This window comes from Natator depressus, chromosome 7 (assembly GCF_965152275.1).
Source record: "Natator depressus isolate rNatDep1 chromosome 7, rNatDep2.hap1, whole genome shotgun sequence".
Lineage (NCBI taxonomy): Eukaryota > Metazoa > Chordata > Testudines > Cheloniidae > Natator > Natator depressus.
The window spans coordinates 104883716-104907915 of record NC_134240.1 but is presented as its reverse complement, the minus strand read 5'-3'; the positions used below and the strand labels follow the sequence as shown (position 1 = coordinate 104907915).

Here is a 24200-nt window from a genome sequence, read left to right as displayed (position 1 = left end):
CCTACGTCAGAAACAAGAGGCTTCTGGGTATCCCAGCTGGAGGACAGATAAAGAAAAACAAAATAAGTACGCTAATGATTTCCACCAGAAAGAAGGCATTTGTTTATGCCAACACGAGATCATGTTTAACCCTGCAAAGCGCCAAATTGCTAAACTGTTTTTAAATTCTCTGTGGGGTATTTAGAAGCAAAGAACAAACCCACTCAATATCAGCATTGTGAGAAACCCTGATGAACTCTTTCAGTACCTATTTTCCTCCCGTTAAGAAGTTTTATCCTGAGAGTTTATTGATGGTGAAACAGCTTGTACGTCTTGGAAGCATGCGCACAGTCTCTGGCAACACCAACATCTTCACAGCTTGTTCCACCATTGCTTACACATGCTTAGAACTATACAATTTGTTAGATAGGTTGCAAGAATGGTGCCTGTGGCATGACACAGACTAGGTGATATTTGTGAAAGTGGAGGGTGACTGGCGCATGCGTCTCCTTGAATCTTTTCACTGGCACACAGTGACTAGCTTCCATAGCTGTTATGTCATGTCACACATGTGACATTATGTGACTGCTCGCAGTGCGCGCATTACTCAGTTTGGACTCAGAAATGGAAGTATAAACACTGTTTGTGCTGCTGTGGAAATGTTTATCAAAATTTTTTTACACCGTCTAACAATGGAAGGCAAATGCAAATGGAAAAGAAAATCCACAGATGAAAATCGAGGCTCCCAACAGGAATGGGAGAATAAGTGCTCTTTTGTTGAACATAATGGTAAGGCCATCTGTCTTCTTTGCCAGACATGTGTATCTCAGTTCAAATCTTCAAACTTGCCGTGTCATTTCACCTCAAGCCATGCACTGATGGGTCAAAAATTCCCACAAGGTTCTGAACTCCGCACTTTAAAACGGAAAACTTTGAAAAAACAAACAGATGTAGAAACCCAGTTCTTCACCAGATTTGCCAAACGATCACAGACTGTAACGTTAGTCTCCTATTATGTGGTCGGGCACATAGCCTGTGCGAAAAAGCCCTACTCTGAAGGTGAGTTTATAAAAACATGCCTCACTGATGTGATTTCAATACTGTCACCAGAGAATGAGAATCTACAGAAGAAAATTTATGGCCTGCAGCTTTCATGCCACACAATAGAATACAGAATCTCTGACCTGAACAGTGACATCGAATCACAACTGCAATTGCAACTTCAGTAGTGTGAGTATTTGAACATCACTTTGGATGAGTCGTGCCTTGCACAGGATAAACCTCAATTATCGGTATTTGTCCACACTGTGTCTGATTACTGTGTTGTTAGGGAAGAACTCCTTGATTTCGTGTCACTAGGATAGAACTCGTGGACAAGATCTAAAAGAGGCATTGATGTTGGTAGTTGCGAAAAAAACTTGCCTTTACAGAAGCTCAATGTCATTGCTACAGACGCGGCTCCGTCCATGTGGGGATCTGCGAATGGATTAGTAGAGCTTTGTAAGTCTGATGACAGCTTTCCTGAATTTTGGACATTTCACGGTATTATTCATTGGGAACAACTGGTATCTAAAAATCTCAAATTTGATCACGTCATGAAACCTGTCTTGCACATTGTGAATTTCATTCTCTCCAATGCACTCGGTCACAGACAATTTCAAAATCTAATTGAAGAACTGGATGAAGACTACTCCCCGCCGATTTGCCATTTCACTGCGCAGTTCAATGTCTCTTGAGAGGTAAAGTTATTTCCCCTTTTTTTTTGAGCTCCTGGAACCAGTAAAATTGTTTATGGAGGAGAAGCACAGAATACACCCCGAGCTTACAGATCCTGGATGGGTTCTAGATTTGGCATTTTATGCAGACATGCTGCTGCATTTGGATAAACTAAATGTGGACTTACAAGGAAAATTCTGATTGCTGTTTGATCTAGTGCAAAGCGTATTTGCATTCATGAACAAACTGCAGTTGTTTCACAGACAAAAGCTTGAGGGAGAGGTGACACACTTTCCCTCAATGTCACAACTTCAAGCCAGATCAAAAGATGATGCAGCAGAACCCCCAAAATGGAGCACAACTAGACGTGTGAGCATGATTAAAGATCTTAAGGACAGTTTTGAGGAAAGAGTCCAAGATTTGCAGTGGAAAAGATCTCAAATCAAATTTCTGATTGACCCTTTTAGTCTGAAGCCCACTTAGTCACTGATGAAGCAACATCCCAGATGGAAATAACAGAACTTTTGGAAGATGACAAATTGAAATCTGTTCAGAAGACAGAGGGGACCCTTACTTTCTGGAAATATAGAAAAGGGTAAATACCCCAACATCAGCGGTGCAGTCCTAAAATTAATCTCGATGTTTGCCTCGAGCTATCTTTGTGAATCTGTTTTCTCGGCACTCAAACATGTGAAATCCAAGCACTGATCCGTTCTGACAGACAGCCACTTAAGAGAACTGATGCGTGTGAGCACAACTGAACACAAACTAAACTTCAAGGGAATTGTTGAAAGCAAGGATTGCCAGAAGTCCCACAAAGTAAAAGGGTAAGTTTTTATTATTATCGTTTATTATACATCATAAATGTATAAAATATACATGATCAAATTATGTACAGTAAATCCTCTCTTAACTTTGTAGTTGTGTTCCTGAAAAATGCTACTTTAAGCCAAACAATGTTAAGAGAATCCAATTTCCCCATAAGAATTAATGTAAATAGGGAGGGTTAGGTTCCATGGAAATTTTTTTCACCAGACAAAAGACTATATATACACACACACACACACACAGAGTATAAGTTCTACACAAACAATTTACTACTGTACACAGCGATGATGATTGTGAAGCTTGGTTGAGGTGGTGGAGTCAGAGGGTGGGATATTTCCCAGGGAATGCCTTACTGCTAAATGATGAACTAGCATCATCATTGGCTGAGTCCTCAAGGGTTAACTCATTGTTAATGTAGCCTCACACTCTACAAGGCAGCACGAATGGAGGGAGGGGAGACAGCATGGCAGACAGAGACAGACCCTGTGTGTGTGTGTGTGTGTGTGTGTCAGAGAGACAGAGAGATGTGCATTGCTCCTTTAAGTACGCTGACCCCACTCTTAAGTACATTGCCTTTTTAAGTTAATCAGCAAGCTGAGATGGCAGCTGCTGACAGGAAGCTCCCTCCGTCCTGAGCCCTGTTGTGTGTCCCCCCATGCTCTATGGAAGATGGGGTAAGCGAGGTGCAGGAGCAGGGGGGAGGCGGACATCGTGACATTAGCCTCCCCCTCCACTTTCCCCCCCACCGCACAGCAAGCAGGAGGCTCTGAGAGCAGCTCCAAGGCAAAGGGCAGGAGCAGCACATGGCATGGCAGTGTGGGGAAGGACAGCTGAACTGTTGGCAATTGATAGCCTGCTGGGCAGCTGCTGCCCAGGGAACTTAGGGGAGCGGGGAGCTGATGGGGGGCAGCCAGTCCACCCTGGTTCCAAGCCCCCACCAGGTAGCTGCAACGGGCTGCTCTTCCTGCAAGCAGTGGCCAAAGCAGGTGGCTGCCAAATGACGTTATAAGGGAGCATTGCGCAACTTTAAACGAGCATGTTCCCTCATTGATCAGCAACGTAACAACAAAACAATGTTAACCAGGACGACTTTAAGTGAGGAGTTATGTGAATTATGTGTGTGCATATATATACAACTACAAATACATATATAACAATTACATATTACTGTGGCTCTTTGGCAGTGTACATTGGTAAATTCTGGCTCCTTCTCAGGCTCAGGTTGTCCCCATTCCCCGCACCATATCAACGCATCACAGAGTTTGTGTCAGCTGGTCCAAAAACTTATGAGTACCAAGCTGTCGGGAAGAAAGGCCTGGTATGAAAGTCAAAGGGAATACCTTGAATGTAGCTATCTGTGAAACGATCAGCTCTGACAGACTGAAAGATCCTCTCCTGGGCTGTAGCATAAACCCAGGAGAGGACACCCCAAAAAAGTTAGAGGTGCAGCAGCCCTCTATTGTAAGGATCAAAAATCAATGGCAAATAGAGAAAAAGACCCTTAAGAAACCACAGAAAGTTGTTTACAACAAGATGGTCATCAGAGAAGGGTTTAAAACCCTGCCCTGTGGTTTTTGAAAATGGATACATGGTGGAAACCCCCCTTTTCTGTAATTCTTGCAGGGCCTAGTAACAACAGGAAAAGCTACTTTATTAAAAATGTGTTGGATAATGTTGAGCGAATGTTGTCTGTTGTGCCTGAGAATATTGTGCGGTGTTACAATTGCTGGCAACCTCTGTACGAAGAACTGCTTGGTAAATACCCTTTTATCAATTTTGTGGAGGGGGTTGCCTGATGCTTTTAACCATCACCGGTAAATATGATTATGAATAATATGATTATTAGAAGATTTGAGGTACTCTGCTTGTGAAAGAGAAGAAATTGAGAGAGCCTTTACCAAGTGTGTGCGTCATAGGAACCTGAGCATTAGGTGTATAGTTCAGAACATATTTTGTCAGAGAAAAAAATGTTGCACAATTAACCTAAATGCAAAATACATGGTTCTGTTCAAAAACCCCGGGATAAATTGCAATTCACTATGCTTGTTCGGCACATGTACCCCAGCAAGGCACAATTCTTTCTAGAGGCTTTTGAGGATGCTACCTGTGACGCATGGCCAGAAAGGGTTAAACATCCTGCAAAATAAATGACTCAGATCTAACCCTTAAAGACATGTGGGGAGATAATGTTTGTGTTTTTGTGTATTTACATATATATGGGTAGTGGTCAACAATGTAATCAACTGTCCCTGTCTATGCTGTATTCTGATAATTCAGAGATCAAAAGAACATCCTAGCATTTAAATGAATTGTAAACACGGGATATCTCTATATTCATTTCTCTTTGAAATGTACAGCAAATCATTGGTCAATGGTGGAGGAACAGGCAACTGTCTTATGTTAATTCGTATAGCTAAGTACTGGTGATGGACCCACTTCAAAGGCGCCCTAATTACCTGTTGTTCCCCGAGGGACTCCAACTTGTCAAAGAAGGCCTGAAATAAAAAAATCCTTTGGTCACAATCCTTCTTCTCTCAGATCTGCTTAAGCTTCATCAGAGGAAGTTTGAGTCGCCAGATTGAGATCCCAGTTATGCTGGTACTCCCTGAAGGTGATATTGAACATTGAACTATAACCTGTGGACTAAATTCTAAAGGAACTCTTTGCACCATAGCTGCTATGTATCTGAACCTCAAGAATTGAACACCTGTCTGAATGTATATTGATCTTTTAAACTCACTCTCTTTTGTTTTTTTTATAAATTTTAGTTTAGTTAATAAGAATTGGCTGTATGCATGTATTTGGGTAAGATCTGGAATATTCATTAACCTGGGAGGTAATATGTCTGATCCTTTGGGATTGGTAGAACCTTTTCTTTTATATGATGAAATAAGATTTTCAGAAATTTTCGTCATATTTGACCTGGGTACCTGGATGGAGGCCTGAAGCTGGGTTACTTCAAGGGAACTGTGTTTTTGGCTTCTGGGCAGCCAATGAGGTAATAAAGAAGCTGTTTTATGCTGGTTTGGTAAATTTAAGTATTGAAACTATCCACCAGCTTTGGGGATTATCTGCCCCATTCTTTACAGTTCACCCTAATTGAGTGACCTCTGCTGGCCCCCACTGGGACCCCAGTCACACTATCAAAAAACCTTATGGCTACCTGGTGGTGGATTTAAATGCTTCTATACCAGATGCTTATAGATTAAGAACCAGCCTTTTCCCTCCAGACTGGCTGGTGGTTTATACTTTGAAAAGAACAAAAGCCAAGCATAAAAAGAGATGAATTATCAGCATGTCTTTTTTAACTGCTGAGGCTGCAGACCGAAAACATGTCTAACTGTGGGAAGAGAAACCTGATTCTTTTAAAATTACTTAGCAAATTGTCCCCACAGCAAAGGAAGGCTAAAAGGCATTTGGCCTCTGACAATTTAGTAGTGGCAATCTCAGAAATAGCACTCAATACCTTAAAAGGCAACTTACCTCTGACACAGAATCAAGAGTGTGCGCTGAAAAAGCGATGCAAATTTATAAAAACTCTGTAATAAATGGGTCTCATTTGAAAGAAAAAAGTGTCTAGTGAAGCAGTCCAGTGGGGTTTATCGGACCTCTGATAATGTGGCTTTTGACCAATCAATAACCGAGTATGCAGAAAAATTGTACCTGGTGCCTAGCCACCAGTTGGAGCAAATTAAGGGGGTATTTAGCATTCATAGAATATTAGGGTTGGAAGAGACCGCAGGAGGTCATCTAGTCCAATCCCCTGCTCAAAGCAGGACCAACACCAACTAAAACATCCCAGACAAGTCTTTGTCAAGCCGGGCCTTAAAAACCTCTAAGGATGGAGATTCTACCACCTCCCTAGGTAACCCATTCCAGTGCTTCACCACCCTCCGAGTGAAATAGTGTTTCCTAATATCCAACCTAGACCTTCCCCACTGCAACTTGAGACCATTGCTTCTTGTTCTGTCATCTGCCACCACGGAGAACAGCCTAGCTCCATCCTCTTTGGAACCCCCCCTTCACGTAATTGAAGGCTGCTATCAAATTCCCCCTCACTCTTCTGCAGACTAAATAACCCCAGTTCCCTCAGCCTCTCCTTGTAAGTCATGTGCCCCATCCCCCTAATCATTTTCGTTGCCCTCTGCTGGACTCTCTCCAATTTGTCCACATCCCTTCTGTAGTGGGGGGACCAAAACTGGACGCAATACTCCAGATGTGTCCTCAACTGAATAGAGGGGAATAATCACTTCCCTCGATCTGCTGGCAATGCTCCTACTAATAGAGCCTGTCATAAATATAAAGGGAAGGGTAAACCCCTTTAAAATCCCTCCTGGCCAGAGGAAATCTCCTCTCACCTGTAAAGGGTTAAGAAGCTAAAGGTAACCTCGCTGGCACCTGACCAAAATGACCAATGAGGAGACAAGATACTTTCAAAAGCTGGGAGGAGGGAGAGAAACAAAGGGTATGTGTGTCTGTCCATATTCTGTCTTTGCCGGAGATAGACCAGGAATGAAGCCTTAGAACTTTTAGTAAGTAATCTAGCTAGGTACGTGTTAGATTATGATTTCTTTAAATGGCTGAGAAAAGAATTGTGCTGAATAGAATAACTATTTCTGTCTGTGTATCTTTTTTGTAACTTAAGGTTTTTGCCTAGAGGGGTTCTCTATGTTTTGAATCTAATTACCCTGTAAGGTATCTACCATCCTGACTTTACAGGGGGGATTTTTTTTTTATTTCTATTTACTTCTATTTCTATTAAAAGTCTTTTTGTAAGAAAACTGAATGCTTTTTCATTATTCTCAGATCCAAGGGTTTGGGTCTGTGGTCACCTATGCAAATTGGTGAGGCTTTTTATCCAACATTTCCCTGGAAAGGGGGGTGCAAGTGTTGGGAGGATTGTTCATCGTTCTTAAGATCCAAGGGTCTGGGTCTGTAGTCACCCAGGCAAATTGGTGAGGCTTTTTACCAAACCTTGTCCAGGAAGTGGGGTGCAAGGTTTTGGGAAGTATTTTGGGGGGAAAGACGTGTCCAAACAGCTCTTCCCCAGTAACCAGTATTTGTTTGGTGGTGGTAGCGGCCAATCCAAGGACAAAAGGGTGGAATATTTTGTACCTTGGGGAAGTTTTGACCTAAGCTGGTAAAGATAAGCTTAGGAGGTTTTTCATGCAGGTCCCCACATCTGTACCCTAGAGTTCAGAGTGGGGGAGGAACCTTGACATGGTGGCATAGTGGTGGGATTAACCTGAAATCATTTTGAGATCCAGTTGAGATTTTTTGAACTGGAAATACAGATTTTAAAAAAGGAAATTTTTTTTTCCTTTGGAAAGGAAGTCCAAAAAGCAGATGGAACTGAAAGCAGCTTGTTTTTCTCTGCTTTGTGGCCAAGCAGAGACAAAAGGGGATTATCTTTGTGAATTGCAGGTTTTCTTTGCCTGGAGGCAGGGTATTTAACTCCTGCAGGGAAATTCACAGTCTTCCAACCCAGAGTTTTTTTTTTTTTTTTTTCCCTAAAAGTAAATAGAAGGGGGGGTGTTCTACCCATTTGCCTGGAGACAAAAGTGGCAGGGTTTTTTTTATTTTTTTTATTTTGATTTTTTACAAGGAGCACAAGTTTAAAAAGGAAACTTGTTTTTTCTTTGGGCTGGGTAGACAGGTTTCCAAGTAGTTGGAAGTTTTTGCTTTGATTTGGGCCCAGAGCAGAGACAAGGGAATTGTCTTTTTCTGTAGGCTGACAATCACTATCAGAGAATAGGTATTCTATTCCAGCACAGCAAAATTTTACAGCCAAGTTTTGTTTGTTTATTTCTAAACCTTGGGTGTAAAGTTAGTTAAAAACAGAGAGGTTAGAATGACAAAATCCGCGGCTCGACTACAGCTGGAATTAGCCAGATTTCAGGCTGAGGAAAGACAAAGGGAACATGAAAGACAGATAGAACTCATGCGGCTGGAGAAGGAGGTACAGGAGGCTGCCCACAAGAGGGAAATGGAGGCAAGGAAGCATGTGGAGGAGGAGAAGGAAAAAGAGAGGAAGCATGTGGAGGAGGTGGAGAGGATAAAGGCTCAGCAGAATATACCAACAAACCCTAGCAATCCTTCTCCAGGTACCACTTCCCATCCCAGAAAGTTCCCCACCTACAAGGCAGGTGATGATACTGAGGCCTTCTTAGAAAACTTCGAAAGGGCCTGCCTTGGGTACAGCATCTCTACCGACCAATACATGGTAGAGCTGAGGCCACAGCTCAGTGGACCCTTAGCTGAGGTGGCGGCTGAAATGCCTAGAGAACACATGAACGAGTATGAACTGTTTAAATCCAAGGCGAGAGTCAGAATGGGGATAACACCCGAGCATTCTCGTCGGAGGTTCAGAGCCCGAAGGTGGAAACCAGACGTGTCATTTACCCGACATGCCTACCACATTGTGAAACATTGGGATGCCTGGATATCAGGAGCAAGTGTTGAATCTCCAGTAGATGTGCCCTTCCTAATGCAAATGGAACAATTCTTAGAGGGTGTTCCTGAAGAAATAGAATGATACATCCTAGATGGGAAGCCCAAAACTGTAATCGAGGCAGGAGAGATTGGAGCCAGATGGGTGGAGGTGGCAGAGAAGAAGAAAACTGGTCGCAGTTGGAGCGGAGACCAGAAGGGACAACCCCAGACCCCACCCTATTACCGGGGGCCGCCCAAAGCCCCACCTACCTCCCAAAGAACCCTCCAGACCCCTTATCGTCCCACCACCCCATTCTCCAGCAACCCTCCTCGCCCCAGTGACCCGTCAGCTGGATGATGTTTTAAATGTAACGAGCTGGGGCATGTAAAGGCCAACTGCCCCAAGAACCCCAACAGATTACAGTTCATTGCACCGGAATCACACCAGAGGTCCACAGGCCCAGATACCTCCCAGATACCCTTGGAGCGGAGGGAAACTGTGAGTGTGGGCGGGAAGAAGGTCACCGCGTGGAGGGACACCGGAGCACAAGTGTCAGCTATCCATGCTTCCGTAGTGGACCCCAATTTAATCAACCCAGAGATCCAAGTGACGATTCAACCCTTCAAGTCCAACTCTTTCGATTTGCCTACAGCCAAGTTGCCTGTCCAGTACAAGGGCTGGTCAGGAATGTGGACTTTTGCAGTCTATGATGATTATCCCATCCCCATGCTGTTGGGGGAAGACTTGGCCAATCATGTGAAGCAGGCCAAGAGGGTGGGAACGGTCACCCGCAGCCAGGCTAAACAAGCCGTGAGGCCTAGCTCTGTTCCGGAAACTTCTATCAGGACCCGGTCAGAGGTGATGGACCCGGACCCCAGGCCAATGTCTGCAACAGCAGTAGTGGATCCAGTCCCAGAGACCCAGACGGAACCAGTCCCAGAACCGGAACCAGCTGAGCAACCAACACCAGACCCATTGTCAGCACTGAACCCAGTACTTGCACCCTCAACACCAGAGGGCTCCACCGAACCTGATCTGGCAGCAGCCGATAACCCGACACAAGAGGCTCAGCTGGAGCCTGAATCCCAACATAGTGCACCAGCGGAGAGCGGTTCACAGTCAACAGAAACAGCTCCATCCCCTATATCGCTTCCAGAGGGACCAAGCCTAGGTCCACAATCCAATGAGGAACTGATGTCTCCAGCATCAAGGGAACAGTTCCAGACCGAACAGGAAGCAGATGAAAGCCTCCAGAGAGTTTGGACGGCGGCACGGAGCAACCCACCGCCTCTCAGCTCTTCTAATCGATCCAGGTTTGTTGTAGAAAGAGGACTTTTATACAAGGAAACTCTTTCTGGTGGACACCAGGAAGACTGGCATCCTCAGAGACAGTTGGTAGTTCCAACTAAATACCGGGCCAAGCTCTTGAGCTTAGCCCATGATCACCCTAGTGGCCATGCTGGGGTGAACAGGACCAAAGACCGTTTGGGGGGGTCATTCCACTGGGAGGGAATGGGCAAGGATGTTTCTACCTATGTCCAGTCTTGTGAGGTGTGCCAAAGAGTGGGAAAGCCCCAAGACCAGGTCAAAGCCCCTCTCCAGCCACTCCCCATCATTGAAGTTCCATTTCAGCGAGTAGCTGTGGATATTCTGGGTCCTTTTCCGAAAAAGACACCCAGAGGAAAGCAGTACATACTGACTTTCATGGATTTTGCCACCCGATGGCCGGAAGCAGTAGCTCTAAGCAACACCAGGGCTAAAAGTGTGTGCCAGGCACTAGCAGACATTTTTGCCAGGGTAGGTTGGCCCTCCGACATCCTCACAGATGCAGGGACTAATTTCCTGGCAGGAACTATGAAAAACCTTTGGGAAGCTCATGGGGTAAATCACTTGGTTGCCACTCCTTACCACCATCAAACAAATGGCATGGTGGAGAAGTTTAATGGAACTTTGGGGGCCATGATACGTAAATTCGTAAATGAGCACTCCAATGATTGGGACCTAGCGTTGCAGCAGTTGCTCTTTGCCTACAGAGCTGTACCACACCCCAGTTTAGGGTTTTCCCCATTTGAACTTGTATATGGCCGTGAGGTTAAGGGGCCATTGCAGTTGGTGAAGCAGCAATGGGAGGGATTTACACCTTCTCCAGGAACTAACATTCTGGACTTTGTAACCAACCTACAAAACACCCTCCGAACCTCTTTAGCCCTTGCTAAAGAAAACTTACAGGATGCTCAAAAAGAGCAAAAAGCCTGGTATGATAAACATGCCAGAGAGCGTTCCTTCAAAGTAGGGGACCAGGTCATGGTCTTAAAGGCGCTCCAGGCCCATAAAATGGAAGCATCGTGGGAAAGGCCATTCACGGTCCAGGAGCGCCTGGGAGCTGTTAATTATCTCATAGCGTTCCCCACCTCCAACCGAAAGCCTAAGGTGTACCATATTAATTCTCTAAAGCCCTTTTATTCCAGAGAATTAAAGGTTTGTCAGTTTACAGCCCAGGGAGGAGACGACGCTGAGTGGCCTGAAGGTGTCTACTACGAAGGGAAATGTGCTGGTGGTGTGGAAGAGGTGAACCTCTCCATGACCCTTGGGCATATGCAGCGACAGCAGATCCAGGAGCTGTGCACTAGCTACGCGCCAACGTTCTCAGCCACCCCAGGACTGACTGAACGGGCATACCACTCCATTGACACAGGTAATGCTCGCCCAATTAGAGTCCAACCTTACCGGGTGTCTCCTCAAGCTAAAACTGCTATAGAACGGGAGATCCAGGATATGTTACAGATGGGGGTAATCCACCCCTCTGAAAGTGCATGGGCATCTCCAGTGGTTCTAGTTCCCAAGCCAGATGGGGAAATACGTTTTTGCGTGGACTACCGTAAGCTAAATGCTGTAACTCGCCCAGACAACTATCCAATGCCACGCACAGATGAACTATTAGAGAAACTGGGTCGGGCCCAGTTCATCTCTACCTTGGACTTAACCAAGGGGTACTGGCAGGTACCGCTAGATGAGTCTGCCAAGGAAAGGTCAGCCTTCACCACACATCTCGGGCTGTATGAATTTAATGTACTCCCTTTCGGGCTGCGAAATGCACCCGCCACCTTCCAAAGACTTGTAGATGGTCTCCTAGCGGGATTAGGAGAATATGCAGTCGCCTACCTTGATGATGTGGCCATATTTTCGGATTCCTGGGCAGACCACCTGGAACATCTACAAAAAGTCCTTGAGCGCATAAGGGAGGCAGGACTAACTGTTAAGGTTAAGAAGTGTCAAATAGGCCTAAACAGAGTGACTTACCTTGGACACCAGGTGGGTCAAGGAACTATCAGCCCCCTACAGGCCAAAGTGGATGCTATCCAAAAGTGGCCTGTCCCAAAGTCAAAGAAACAGGTTCAATCCTTCTTAGGCTTGGCCGGTTATTACAGACGATTTGTACCGCACTACAGCCAAATCGCCGCCCCACTGACAGACCTAACCAAAAAGAAACAGCCAAATGCTGTGCAGTGGACCGAAAAGTGTCAGAAGGCCTTTAACAAGCTTAAAGCGACACTCATGTCTGACCCTGTACTAAAGGCCCCAGACTTTGACAAACCGTTCCTAGTAACCACAGATGCATCCGAGCGTGGTGTGGGAGCAGTTTTAATGCAGAAAGGACCTGATCAAGAACTCCACCCTGTAGTGTTTCTCAGCAAAAAACTGTCTGAGAGGGAAAGCAACTGGTCAGTCACTGAAAAAGAATGTTACGCCATTGTCTATGCTCTGGAAAAGTTACGCCCATATGTTTGGGGACAGCGTTTCCACCTGCAAACCGACCATGCTGCACTGAAGTGGCTTCACACCGTCAAGGAAACTAACAAAAAACTTCTTCGGTGGAGTTTAGCTCTCCAAGATTTTGATTTTGACATCCAACACATCTCAGGAGCTTCTAACAAAGTGGCTGATGCACTCTCATGTGAAAGTTTCCCAGAATCAACTGGTTAAAATCGTCCTTGAGATGTGGAAAATATTGTTAGTCTTTATGTACTTGGTAGTATATTTAGAGATGCATGTGTCTTATTAACTCTGTTTTTCCTAGAGCTCCAGGAAGAAATCCCAGCCAGTGTTTCACCCTAGCTGAGATTTGGGGGGCGTGTCATAAATATAAAGGGTAGGGTAAACCCCTTTAAAATCCCTCCTGGCCAGAGGAAATCTCCTCTCACCTGTAAAGGGTTAAGAAGCTAAAGGTAACCTCGCTGGCACCTGACCAAAATGACCAATGAGGAGACAAGATACTTTCAAAAGCTGGGAGGAGGGAGAGAAACAAAGGGTATGTGTGTCTGTCCATATTCTGTCTTTGCCGGAGATAGACCAGGAATGAAGCCTTAGAACTTTTAGTAAGTAATCTAGCTAGGTACGTGTTAGATTATGATTTCTTTAAATGGCTGAGAAAAGAATTGTGCTGAATAGAATAACTATTTCTGTCTGTGTATCTTTTTTGTAACTTAAGGTTTTTGCCTAGAGGGGTTCTCTATGTTTTGAATCTAATTACCCTGTAAGGTATCTACCATCCTGACTTTACAGGGGGGATTTTTTTTTTATTTCTATTTACTTCTATTTCTATTAAAAGTCTTTTTGTAAGAAAACTGAATGCTTTTTCATTATTCTCAGATCCAAGGGTTTGGGTCTGTGGTCACCTATGCAAATTGGTGAGGCTTTTTATCCAACATTTCCCTGGAAAGGGGGGGTGCAAGTGTTGGGAGGATTGTTCATCGTTCTTAAGATCCAAGGGTCTGGGTCTGTAGTCACCTAGGCAAATTGGTGAGGCTTTTTACCAAACCTTGTCCAGGAAGTGGGGTGCAAGGTTTTGGGAAGTATTTTGGGGGGAAAGACGTGTCCAAACAGCTCTTCCCCAGTAACCAGTATTTGTTTGGTGGTGGTAGCGGCCAATCCAAGGACAAAAGGGTGGAATATTTTGTACCTTGGGGAAGTTTTGACCTAAGCTGGTAAAGATAAGCTTAGGAGGTTTTTCATGCAGGTCCCCACATCTGTACCCTAGAGTTCAGAGTGGGGGAGGAACCTTGACACAGCCTAATATGCCATTGGCCTTCTTGGCAACAAGGACACACTGCTGACTCATATCCAGCTTCTCATCCACTGTAATCCCCAGGTCCTTTACTGCAGAATTGCTGCTTAGCCTGTCGGTCCCCAGCCTGTAGCGATGCATGGGATTCTTCCTTCCTAAGTGCAGGACTCTGCACTTGTCCTCGTTGAACCTCATCAGACTTCTTTTGGCCCAATCCTCCAATTTGTCTAGGTCTCTCTGGACCCTATCCCTACCCTCCAGCATATCTACCTCTTCCCCCCAGCTTAGTGTCATCTGCAAACTTGCTGAGGGTGCAATTAATCCCATCATCCAGATCATTAATAAAGATGTTGAACAAAACTGGCCCCAGGGCCGATCCCTGGGGCACTCCACTTGATACCGGCTGCCAACTAGACATCGAGCCATTGATCACTACCCATTGAGCCTGACAATCTAGCCAGCTTTCTATCCACTTTATAATCCATTCATCCAATCCATACTTTTTTAACTTTCTGGCAAGAACACTGTGGGAGACCACATCAAAAGTTTTGCTAAAGTCAAGATATATCACATCCACTGCTTTCCCCATATCCACAGAGCCAGTTATCTCATCATAGAAGGCAATCAGGTTGGTGAGGCATGGCTTGCCCTTGGTGAATCCATTTTGATTGTTCCTGATCACCTTCCTCTCCTCCAAGTGCTTCAAAATGTATTCCTTGAGGACCTGCTCCATGATTTTGCCGGGGACTGAAGTGAGGCTGACTGGTCTGTAGTTCCCCGGGTTCTCTTTCTTCCCTTTTTAAAATATGGGCACTATATTTGCCTTTTTCCAATCATCCAGGACCTCCCCTGATTGCCACAAATTTTCAAAGATAATGGCCAATGGCTCTGCAATCACATCAGCCAAGTCCCTCAGCACCCTTGGATGCATTAGATCTAGGCCCATGGACTTGTGCATGTCCAGCTTTTCTAAATAGTCCTTAACCTGTTCTTTCACCACTGAGGGATGCTCACATACTCCCCATGCTGTGTTGCCCAGTGCAGCAGTCTGGGAGCTGACCTTGTTTGTGGAGACGGAGGCAAAAAAATCATTGAGTACTTCAGCTTTTTCCACATCATCTGTCACTATGTTGCCTCCCGCATTCAGTAAGGGTCATTCATTAGCGGTAAGCAGGGCCTCCGCATTCCCCAGATGGATGCACGGGGCCACCCATACTTATGTCCACAGTTTAAAGCCTTTGGTGGCATTGCCGATTATGCAGAAGGTATCTTTACTGTGTGTCAGTTTAATTTTCACATCCACGCCATTCAACAAAAGTTTTTCTTGAAAAAACAGGTCGCTGTGTAGACGACCCAACAGTCCTGCTCTAGGTCATCAGGTTTGCCCACCTCACAAATCCTAGATTCTCACCATCCAACTCTGTTGCTTCACGTTCTCTGGGAGTGCCTTTGTAAAACAGGACAATGGAAAATTGTGTGTCAAGGGTCTTGTCGCTGTAATTGAGCATTGATTATGTAAAGGTCCTGTAAGGGTAAGTGTAACAGTTGTTGCTTTGGTTTGTGAGTTGGTCTCCCAATGTGACATCCAACTGACTGAATAGAGATGCCATGGGGTAATTCACCAGACCCACCTTGGCCACTCTGGTGAGGGTACTTCCATCTTCTTTTACAATCTTGCAACAGTGGTCCAGCAGTCTGTTGTTTAAATCCATATAATGTATGCCATTCCCTGCTATAAAAATAGTCGATGGGGGCAGCCTCCGTGAACAAAAGTCATGCTGATTAAAATATATTTCTTTTATCAGGTGCAGAGCATCTCCTCTGTCTCCCAGGCTTCCTCCTGGACTTTCACTTGTGGCTGGCCCTGTGCGTCAAAGCCCTTCTTTTAAAGGGTTTTGGGGGACCCATGCATCGTGGGTATGACGCATTTCTCTTTCTTTTCCTCCTTTTAATGTGCATCTGTCCCGATCCCTCCTGTGCAGATGGACTACCCACCTTCTCCAGAACAGCTCAGGAGATATGGCCTACCACCTCTCTAGCTATGTTTTGAGTTGCTGTTTTTAGATGGGATTTAACAATCTCTAGCCACTTCCTCCAAACCTGTATGGCTTTTCAAAAGAGGCTATGGAATATTCCACCCATGCCACCCTAAACATCACAGGGTCCCCATGATATCGAGGAAGGGCATATCCAGTCTGGGCTTGTAATAGTTTCTGTAAACAGTGGAGTCCCCGTAATTTTTTAGGGTCACCATAATGTTTTGCTTTTTAAAAACTTTGCTCTCTCTGAGAATGCAGGTGCAGCTTGATGACCACCTTGAAAAGTAAAATGAGATGTTTCTGTTCTGGTCTATCTTTATTTCAATGGTGATGGTGTCGATCTGATGTTTACTGGCAGTGATGAAATGTGGTTTATCATTGATGATGGTGACAAATTTGTTGTTCCTTCCTCGGATGTGGATGCAGCGTAACAGAGGAATGGAAAAGCTGGTGCTCAACAATGTCCATGTATAGCTACAAGGAGCTGAACTCCTCCTGTAATGTCTGCTGAGACAGGGATTTTTTGGACACTGTGATTGGGGCCCAAACCCAGAATATTAGCTAGCTCTGTGCTGGTAGAAAATGTATAAGCACCATCAGGGGATTTAAGTCTAACTTTTCTACCCAGAGGGTCATAGTTCATGACCACCGTAAGTGGTCCTGGATGACTAGCCACAGTACTGTTCATGTAGTCCGGTAATTCGGGTATGGACAAGTAACAGCCTTATTGTAGGGTGAAACTCCATTTCTTAGCTCCAAAAGTGATTTTGAAAGGGATGTCTTCATTGATACTGTTCCAGGTGTGTGGGTATTTTATTTCTGCTAACCACACCTCTCAGGCCCCCAGGAGATCCAAGGATTTAATTAGCTGTATTGTAAAGTTCAAGTTGGTATTTTGGGGAAATCCCAGAGCTGGCATTGAAAGGCAAAGAGATGTAAAAGCTGCCATGACTAATTTCCGCCCCTCTCCCCACACCTCTTTGCGGGAGTAATTGTTTTCTTTCATGTCTAAATGTCAGAGTTGAGAAGCTTCCACCCACCTGTTAAACATATTGAGCCATCCAAACATTTCACCACAAGCTGTTTTTTTCTCCCTTTTGCTTTCTCTGCTTGAACTTTTTCAATCCTGTAAATCCTGTCCTTTTGGGGTTAACTTTTTGTAATTCTTCAGGGTAAAAAGATCCAGTAACTCTCATTTCCATAATCTTTGAATTGGTATACATTGATTAAGGCTTCATCCACTATAAATAACTCATTGCTAAATGTTTGTTCATAACCTTTTCCAAAGCTCCTTTGATTTTAGATCGTCTCACATGGTTGCCTTTACTAAAAGGGGCAACAACTGGCTTTATTTTAAAACTGTCTCTGTAAGCCATTTTCCATACCTTCAGAGAATTTGAGGAGTTAACATCAGTGGGTCTGGTACATGTAGTTCTGTGAAAGCTCTGGTTGTAACTCTTTATAAACTCAGGTAACACATCAATGTGGCAAAAGGTATGGTGAAATGTAAAATAGCTCCACATCCTAGATTTTAAAGTTCTGTTAAATCACTCCACAACCCCCCCTTTGACTTCATTATTAGTAACAAAATGGTGAACATCATACTGCTTTAACAATCTGCTTAAAGGTTTGTTTAAAAATTCTTTTGGTTGATTGGTTTGTAATTTTGAGTCATGTGACCTTTGCTGAAAATAGCTTTAAAGGTGTTGGATACTTCGCTATCTCTATTGTCTTTTAGGCCTAAGGCCCAGGCATATTTAGATAGAATGTCTATCGCTGTTAAGTTGTACTTAAAACCACTGTTGGTTTTGGAGAACTGGTGCATATCCACCAAATCTGCATGCCATTGTGCCTCCACATCTGAAACAATGGTCTTGTTTCTCATAAAATGTATTCGAGACAGTTTACGTAATGATATAATATACAGCGGTGGTCCCCAAACTTTTGAGGTTCACGCTGTCCTCTTACCTCTGTCCATGCTCCCCCAGCCACCAGAGCTGGGGCCAGGAGTGGGGCCACGGCTCGGGGGGTGGGGGTAGCGCAGACGGGGGTAAGGGAACCAATGCTGGGGATACACTAGGGGCATGGGTTTGGCTCCAGAAGTGGGACTGCGGCTAGGGGCCAAGACTGGGGGCAGGTGTGGAGCCACGCCAAGGATGGGGACAGGGCTAGCTCTGGGCCAGGAGACAAGGATGTGGCTGGAGGTGGGACCAGAGCAGAGCTTGGGGGTAAAGAAGGGCTGGGTGGCGCTCCCTTCCCATCCCACATTGGGGCTGTCCTGGGCTTCGCCACACCCCTCCAGATATTCCTCCAAGCCCGCTAGGGGTGAGCTCCCCACAGTTTGGGGATCTCTGCTATACAAGGATGTTGTAACATTGTTCATGGCAAAGCAATGTCTGATGGCACAAGAAGAATTCAGGTTTAAACTGGAAATATAATTGTGATTATAGCTATGCAAAACTCAGTGAGGAATTCATATACAAATATTTTTTAATTTCAGTTCAACCTCTAACCAAGTTGAGCAAAGCCAGCTTGTGGGCTGCTGGCAGGTTGTAGGGTCAGAGCTATAAACCAAAACAGCACAGCCACAAGACACCCAGCATTACAAGGTGGATGGTGACCGAATCCGTTACTGGTCTGAGTGAACCCCAAAATATCAAAAAGACATTAATAAAATATTCTACAAATACTTGGCAGTAGTTTATTTGTGATGCTGTGACTCAGTCTCATTTCTTAATTATGTGCTGCAGACAAGTGACTGACCTTTCAAACACCATTCCTTCTTGAAGGAAGGTAAGTCTGATGGCCCTGTAGAAGCACCTCACTGCCATCTACAGCCTCAACCCTTTCATGCCATTAGCAGTAGCCAGGAAGAATAAAGCCCCTGGATCCACCCTAGAGATGTGAAAGTTAACTTTTGATTCATACATGGGTAAAAGGCACATGGGGTAATTTATGCCAAAGATGTTCTCCAGGAAATGAGAAGCAGGCTGGCTAACCTAGTGAGGAGGGCTTTAAACTAGGTTCACCAGGGGAAGGAGACCAAAGCCCTGACGTAAGTGGGGAAGTGGGATACCGGGAGGAAGCACAAGCAGGAGCTGGTGAGAGGGCAGGGCTCCTGCCTCATACTGAGAAAGAGAGACGATCAGTGAGTTATCTCAAGTGCCTATATACAAATGCAAGAAGCCTGGGAAACAAGCAGGGAGAAATGGAAGTCCTGGCACAGTCAAGGAATTATGATGTGATTGGAATAACAGAGACTTGGTGGGATAACTCACATGACTGGAGTCACTGTCATGGATGGATATAAACTGTTCAGGAAGGACAGGCAGGGCAGAAAAGGTGGGGGAGTTGCACTGTATGTTAGGGAGAAATATGACTGCTCAGAGCTCAAGTATGAAACTGCAGAAAAACCTGAGTGTCTCTGGATTAAGTTTAGAAGTGTGAGCAACAAGAGTGACGTTGTGGTGGGAGTCTGCTATAGACCACCGGATCAGGGGGATGAGGTGGACGAGGCTTTCTTCCGGCAACTCACAGAAGTTACTAGATCGCAGGCCCTGGTTCTCATGGGAGACTTCAATCACCCTGATATCAGCTGGGAGAGCAATATAGCGGTGCACAGACAATCCAGGAAGTTTTTGGAAAGTGTAGGGGACAATTTCCTGGTGCAAGTGCTGGAGGAACCAACTACGGGCAGAGCTCTTCTTGACCTGCTGCTCACAAACCGGGAAGAGTTAGTAGGGGAAGCTAAAGTGGATGGGAACCTGGGAGGCAGTGACCATGAGATGGTCGAGTTCAGGATCCTGACACGGAAGAAAGGAGAGCCGCAGAATATGGACCCTGGACTTTAGAAAAGCAGACTTTGACTCTCTTAGGGAACCGATGGGCAGGATCCCCTGGGAGAATAACATGAGGGGGAAAGGACTCCAGGAAAGCTGGCTGTATTTTAAAGAATCCTTATTGAGGTTACAGGAACAAACCATCCCGATGTGTAGAAAGAATAGTAAATATGGCAGGTGACCAGCTTGGCTTAACAGTGAAATCCTTGCTGATCTTAAACACAAAAAAGAAGCTTACAAGAAGTGGAAGATTGGACAAATGACCAGGGAAGAGTATAAAAATATTGCTCGGGCATGCAGGAGTGAAATCAGGAAAGCCAAATCACATCTGGAGTTGCAGCTAGCAAGAGATGTTAAGAGTAACAAGAAGAGTTTCTTCAGGTATGTTGGCAACAAGAAGAAAGTCAAGGAAAGTGTGGGCCCCTTACTGAATGAGGGAGGCAACCTAGTGACAGAGGATGTGGAAAAAGCTAATGTACTCAATACTTTTTTTGCCTCTGTCTTCACGAACAAGGTCAGCTCCCAGACTACTGCACTGGGCAGCACAGCATGGGGAGGAGGTGACCAGCCCTCTGTGGAGAAAGAAGTGGTTCGGGACTATTTAGAAAATCTGGATGAGCACAAGTCCATGGGGCCGGATGCACTGCTTTCAACTACCTGAAAGGGGGTTCCAAAGAGGATGGATCTAGACTGTTCTCAGTGGTAGCTGATGACAGAACAAGGAGTAATGGTCTCAAGTTGCAGTGGGGGAGATTTAGGTTGGATATCAGGAAAAACATTTTCACTAGGAGGGTGGTGAAACACTGGAATGCATTACCTAGGGAGGTGGTGGAATCTCCTTCCCTAGATATTTTTCAGGTCAGGCTTGACAAAGCCCTGGCTGGGATGATTTAATTGGGGATTGGTCCTGCTTTGAGCAGGGGTTGGACTAGATGACCTCCTGAGGTCCCTTCCAACCCTGACATTCTATGATTCTATGATTCTACTGTTCAAATATCTTCCAGCAGAGACCAGGAAGTTATAAAATAAAGCCAGGAACACCTTCATCTGAGACTGAAATGTAATCACTTTGTATTGATTTACTGTAGACGCAGAACAGAATATTGAGCCTCGCCCCTCCATAGTCAGAGCCTATAAATTCTGATGCTGCTTTTGTCAGGCACCCTGACAAGATGGGTACCACAATGTTCTTCACTTGGATGTTACTGTTAATTTCCGAAACTCTGCAGACTACAGGTAAAATGCCTATACTTCTTGCAAAGTCATTCTTTCAAAAATGTAAAGAGAAGTTTTGCTCATTTTCACTGGGTCCACATTTAGAACTTACAATCATGGCAATGGGAGTTTTGTGCAAAAATTAAAGGTAGTGTAGGGCCGCATTGGCTAGCACAGCTTTGTTCTAGTGAAAAATGTGAGCCAAGGAAGCTAGTTAACTATTACTATTATTTGAACCATGTAGTAAACTGCTCAGTATGATGAAATTAACCTTGCTCCCACTACCTAGGATTTTGTGTTAGGGGCTTGTACCACAATTAAAACCGAGTCAATCAATATACTGTAAGTTACTGATTTAATGTGTCCAAATCTTTGTGTTCAGGGTGGGAATTAAGGAGGGATGTGGTTTCTCTTGCTAAAAAGCATATTTATTTTAAAGTGCTTCAAATGTAATTCTTCCAGGTCCACAATGAATCACCCAGTTTATATTTCATTAAGTATATTTTAATGACATGTAATCAGATATGCTTGTAAAATTATCATAGTGTACTTGGGGCAAATGGAATATTACACTCACTCCAGTATGCAGGCATCTTCCCTTTGTCAGTGATTTTTTTTCTTGCTATCTTATAAGATTAATTTGGGTAACCGGTTCAAAATGTTAAAACAAGCTATTCTAAACAATCCTGTAAAGCTCATATTATATAGCTAGACTTTGTACCTGAAAACACTGTGGGTGATTTTCATAACTAGTATTTAAGTAGCATTATAGTTATTTTTATTCACATCAGGCCCTTGATTAAATGAAAATTTTAAAGGGCAAATGTGCTATAGAGTGTGTCTATCCTTTCAGAGTATTGATGAATGGTTATGTTATAACAGGGGTATAAGGATACATGTATGAACCCTACCTGTAACCTTACAGCTGGGCAACTTCTTCAAAACAACTTAAAAATCTGACTCCTTCCCTGCTCTAAAACATCCTTCCTAACCTACCAATCATGGGATCTGAGTTACCCGTGTGCTCCCTGCTGAACAGATGGCTGGCCTCCTAACTATCTGACCTTGTCCCCTTTCTTCCTCTAATCTCTTTGTGTGTCTGTTTCTTTCTCCCCGTCCCCTATTTCCTCCTCAGACTCTTCCACATCTTTCCTCCCTCAGGATGGCCCTGACTCCTGCTTCCTCCAGCTTCTCCCACATTTTTCTACTAACTCTCACTTTTCCTGCCCAGTCCCTTGAGCACTGCTTCCCAGTGGGAGAGATTATTTCCAGTGCTCTCTATGCATTATGCCATTGGCTGTTTCAGGCACTTCTGTATTTTTGGCACCTTTCACCGGTGTTGTGGTGAGCAGACCTGTAGACTTACATCCCTCATGGACAGCTTAGGCAAATAGAAAGATGAAAAAGAGGTAGGCAATGGTGGCTGCCTTATAAGCTTTAGTGCGGGGCCCTCAGCTGGGATGTGGTTGACCCACGTTCAATTTTTCTCTCTACCTGATGCAGAGCAGAGAATTGTAATTGGGTCTCCCCTGTCACAGCAGAGAGCCCTAGCCAGTGGACTATGGGATATTTGGTGTGGGCTCTCTGAAGCTTTTTTCTTTTGAAGGTGGTCTCCTTTATATAAATTGTCAATGGAGAAGGGACTTGAATTTGTGTCTCCCACATCCTAGGCAAGTGCCCCAACCACTGAGTTAAAGGGTACAAGGAAGCTTCCTCCTACTGTTTTGTGAATCTAATCCTTTATTTCCTGTGCCTCTATTTTAAAATGCTCCAAAAATAATTTCATTTGACCTCAAATAATGTTTTTGTCATTCTGATGATTTTTTTTCTTTTGGCACTTTCAGTTTCAGATCAAACCAAATGGATTTTTTTTTAAAATTTTTTGAAACTGCCAGAGAACTGAAAAATCCTTTATTCACCCAGTCCCAGCGTTCAGTCCTGCTACTGATGCAGATATAGACTGACTGCAAGAAAAAATAACTACAGGTTACCTGTAACTGACCAATAGCATTGTGCATTGCTTCCAAATTTACAGTTTCAATTCTATGCAAATTGCAAAATGTTTTGGTATTGCCGAATCTACCTTTTTGTTAACTAATGCTAAAATTTCTGATGTTTCACCCTAACAGTTTCGGGATATACAACATCTTCAGAAACAGGTAACTTATCACTTACATATTTTCCATCTTGACATAAATTTTAATATGCTGAAATGCACACGTACAGGATCACTACTGAAATTTATTACAGGCAGAGCTGCTAATGCCACTTTTACTTAAGGTTGCCTAACACTGTCCACGATAAGGTCCAATTTTCAGTTGCTTATAACTTTGCCAAACTTCAACCATTTAGGCTCAAATCCATGATAAATGTTTGCCACACACTGATGTATTTTGGGAAGTTTCAGCTACAAAATTTCTTCTGTTTTCAAAAATAAGATTAGGGGAAACATGTTGTTTTGCCCAGGTTAAAAACATTCTTTAAACTGTTTCATTAAGGAGCTCTTGAACCTCCATGATTGGGTATAGGGAGCTGGGATTTGGCAAAGGGGATATACCGGTACTTCTGGCCACCCTGTGAAAATTCAGCATAGGTCTCTAGTTTTGCCTGTTATCTTCCTGCAGGAACACTGGGATACACTTCACCATGGCCCTGGTACACAACTGGTAAGTGCTAACTCATGCTGGTTGCTCTGGGAGATTTCTCTTTTATGGGATTCTGTGCTTGAAATGTTTTGCAACTGCAATATATGATTTCAGGGTGCGGTTGCCACGTGACTGACATGAGAGGAAGGACAGGTTGAACAGCAATACAAAGGGCCAACGTTCAAACCTAGTTCAGGCAATAAAGGTTTCTCATTACATTTATAGAACTGTACAGGTGCATGTCACAGCCATAGTCTAACATATTTTACCCTCAGACAATTGGGGTGTGGAGAATAAATATAGTTCTCCTCAGTCCATCCCACACTCTCTCACTTCTGTTCCCTGTCCTTCCCCAGGAGATAGTAAGGCACCTTTGCAACTGTTACAATTTTCCTCTGAGGACCAGATTTTCAAAAGTGTTCCTCCTCCCTGCATATATGA

The 24200-nt window shown here is 44.3% G+C and overlaps 1 protein-coding gene across 1 annotated transcript in view; it reads left to right on the top strand.

The window, feature by feature from the left end:
- LOC141991353 (scavenger receptor cysteine-rich domain-containing protein DMBT1-like) overlaps window positions 1–24200 on the top strand; it is a 69503-nt gene that overhangs the window by 7199 nt on the left and 38104 nt on the right. Inside the window, exons 2-4 of the mRNA XM_074959650.1 lie at window positions 795–1038; window positions 4147–4278; window positions 23244–23273. Coding sequence (XP_074815751.1) covers window positions 795–1038; window positions 4147–4278; window positions 23244–23273 — 406 coding nt within the window. The remainder of the gene's footprint in view (window positions 1–794; window positions 1039–4146; window positions 4279–23243; window positions 23274–24200) is intronic.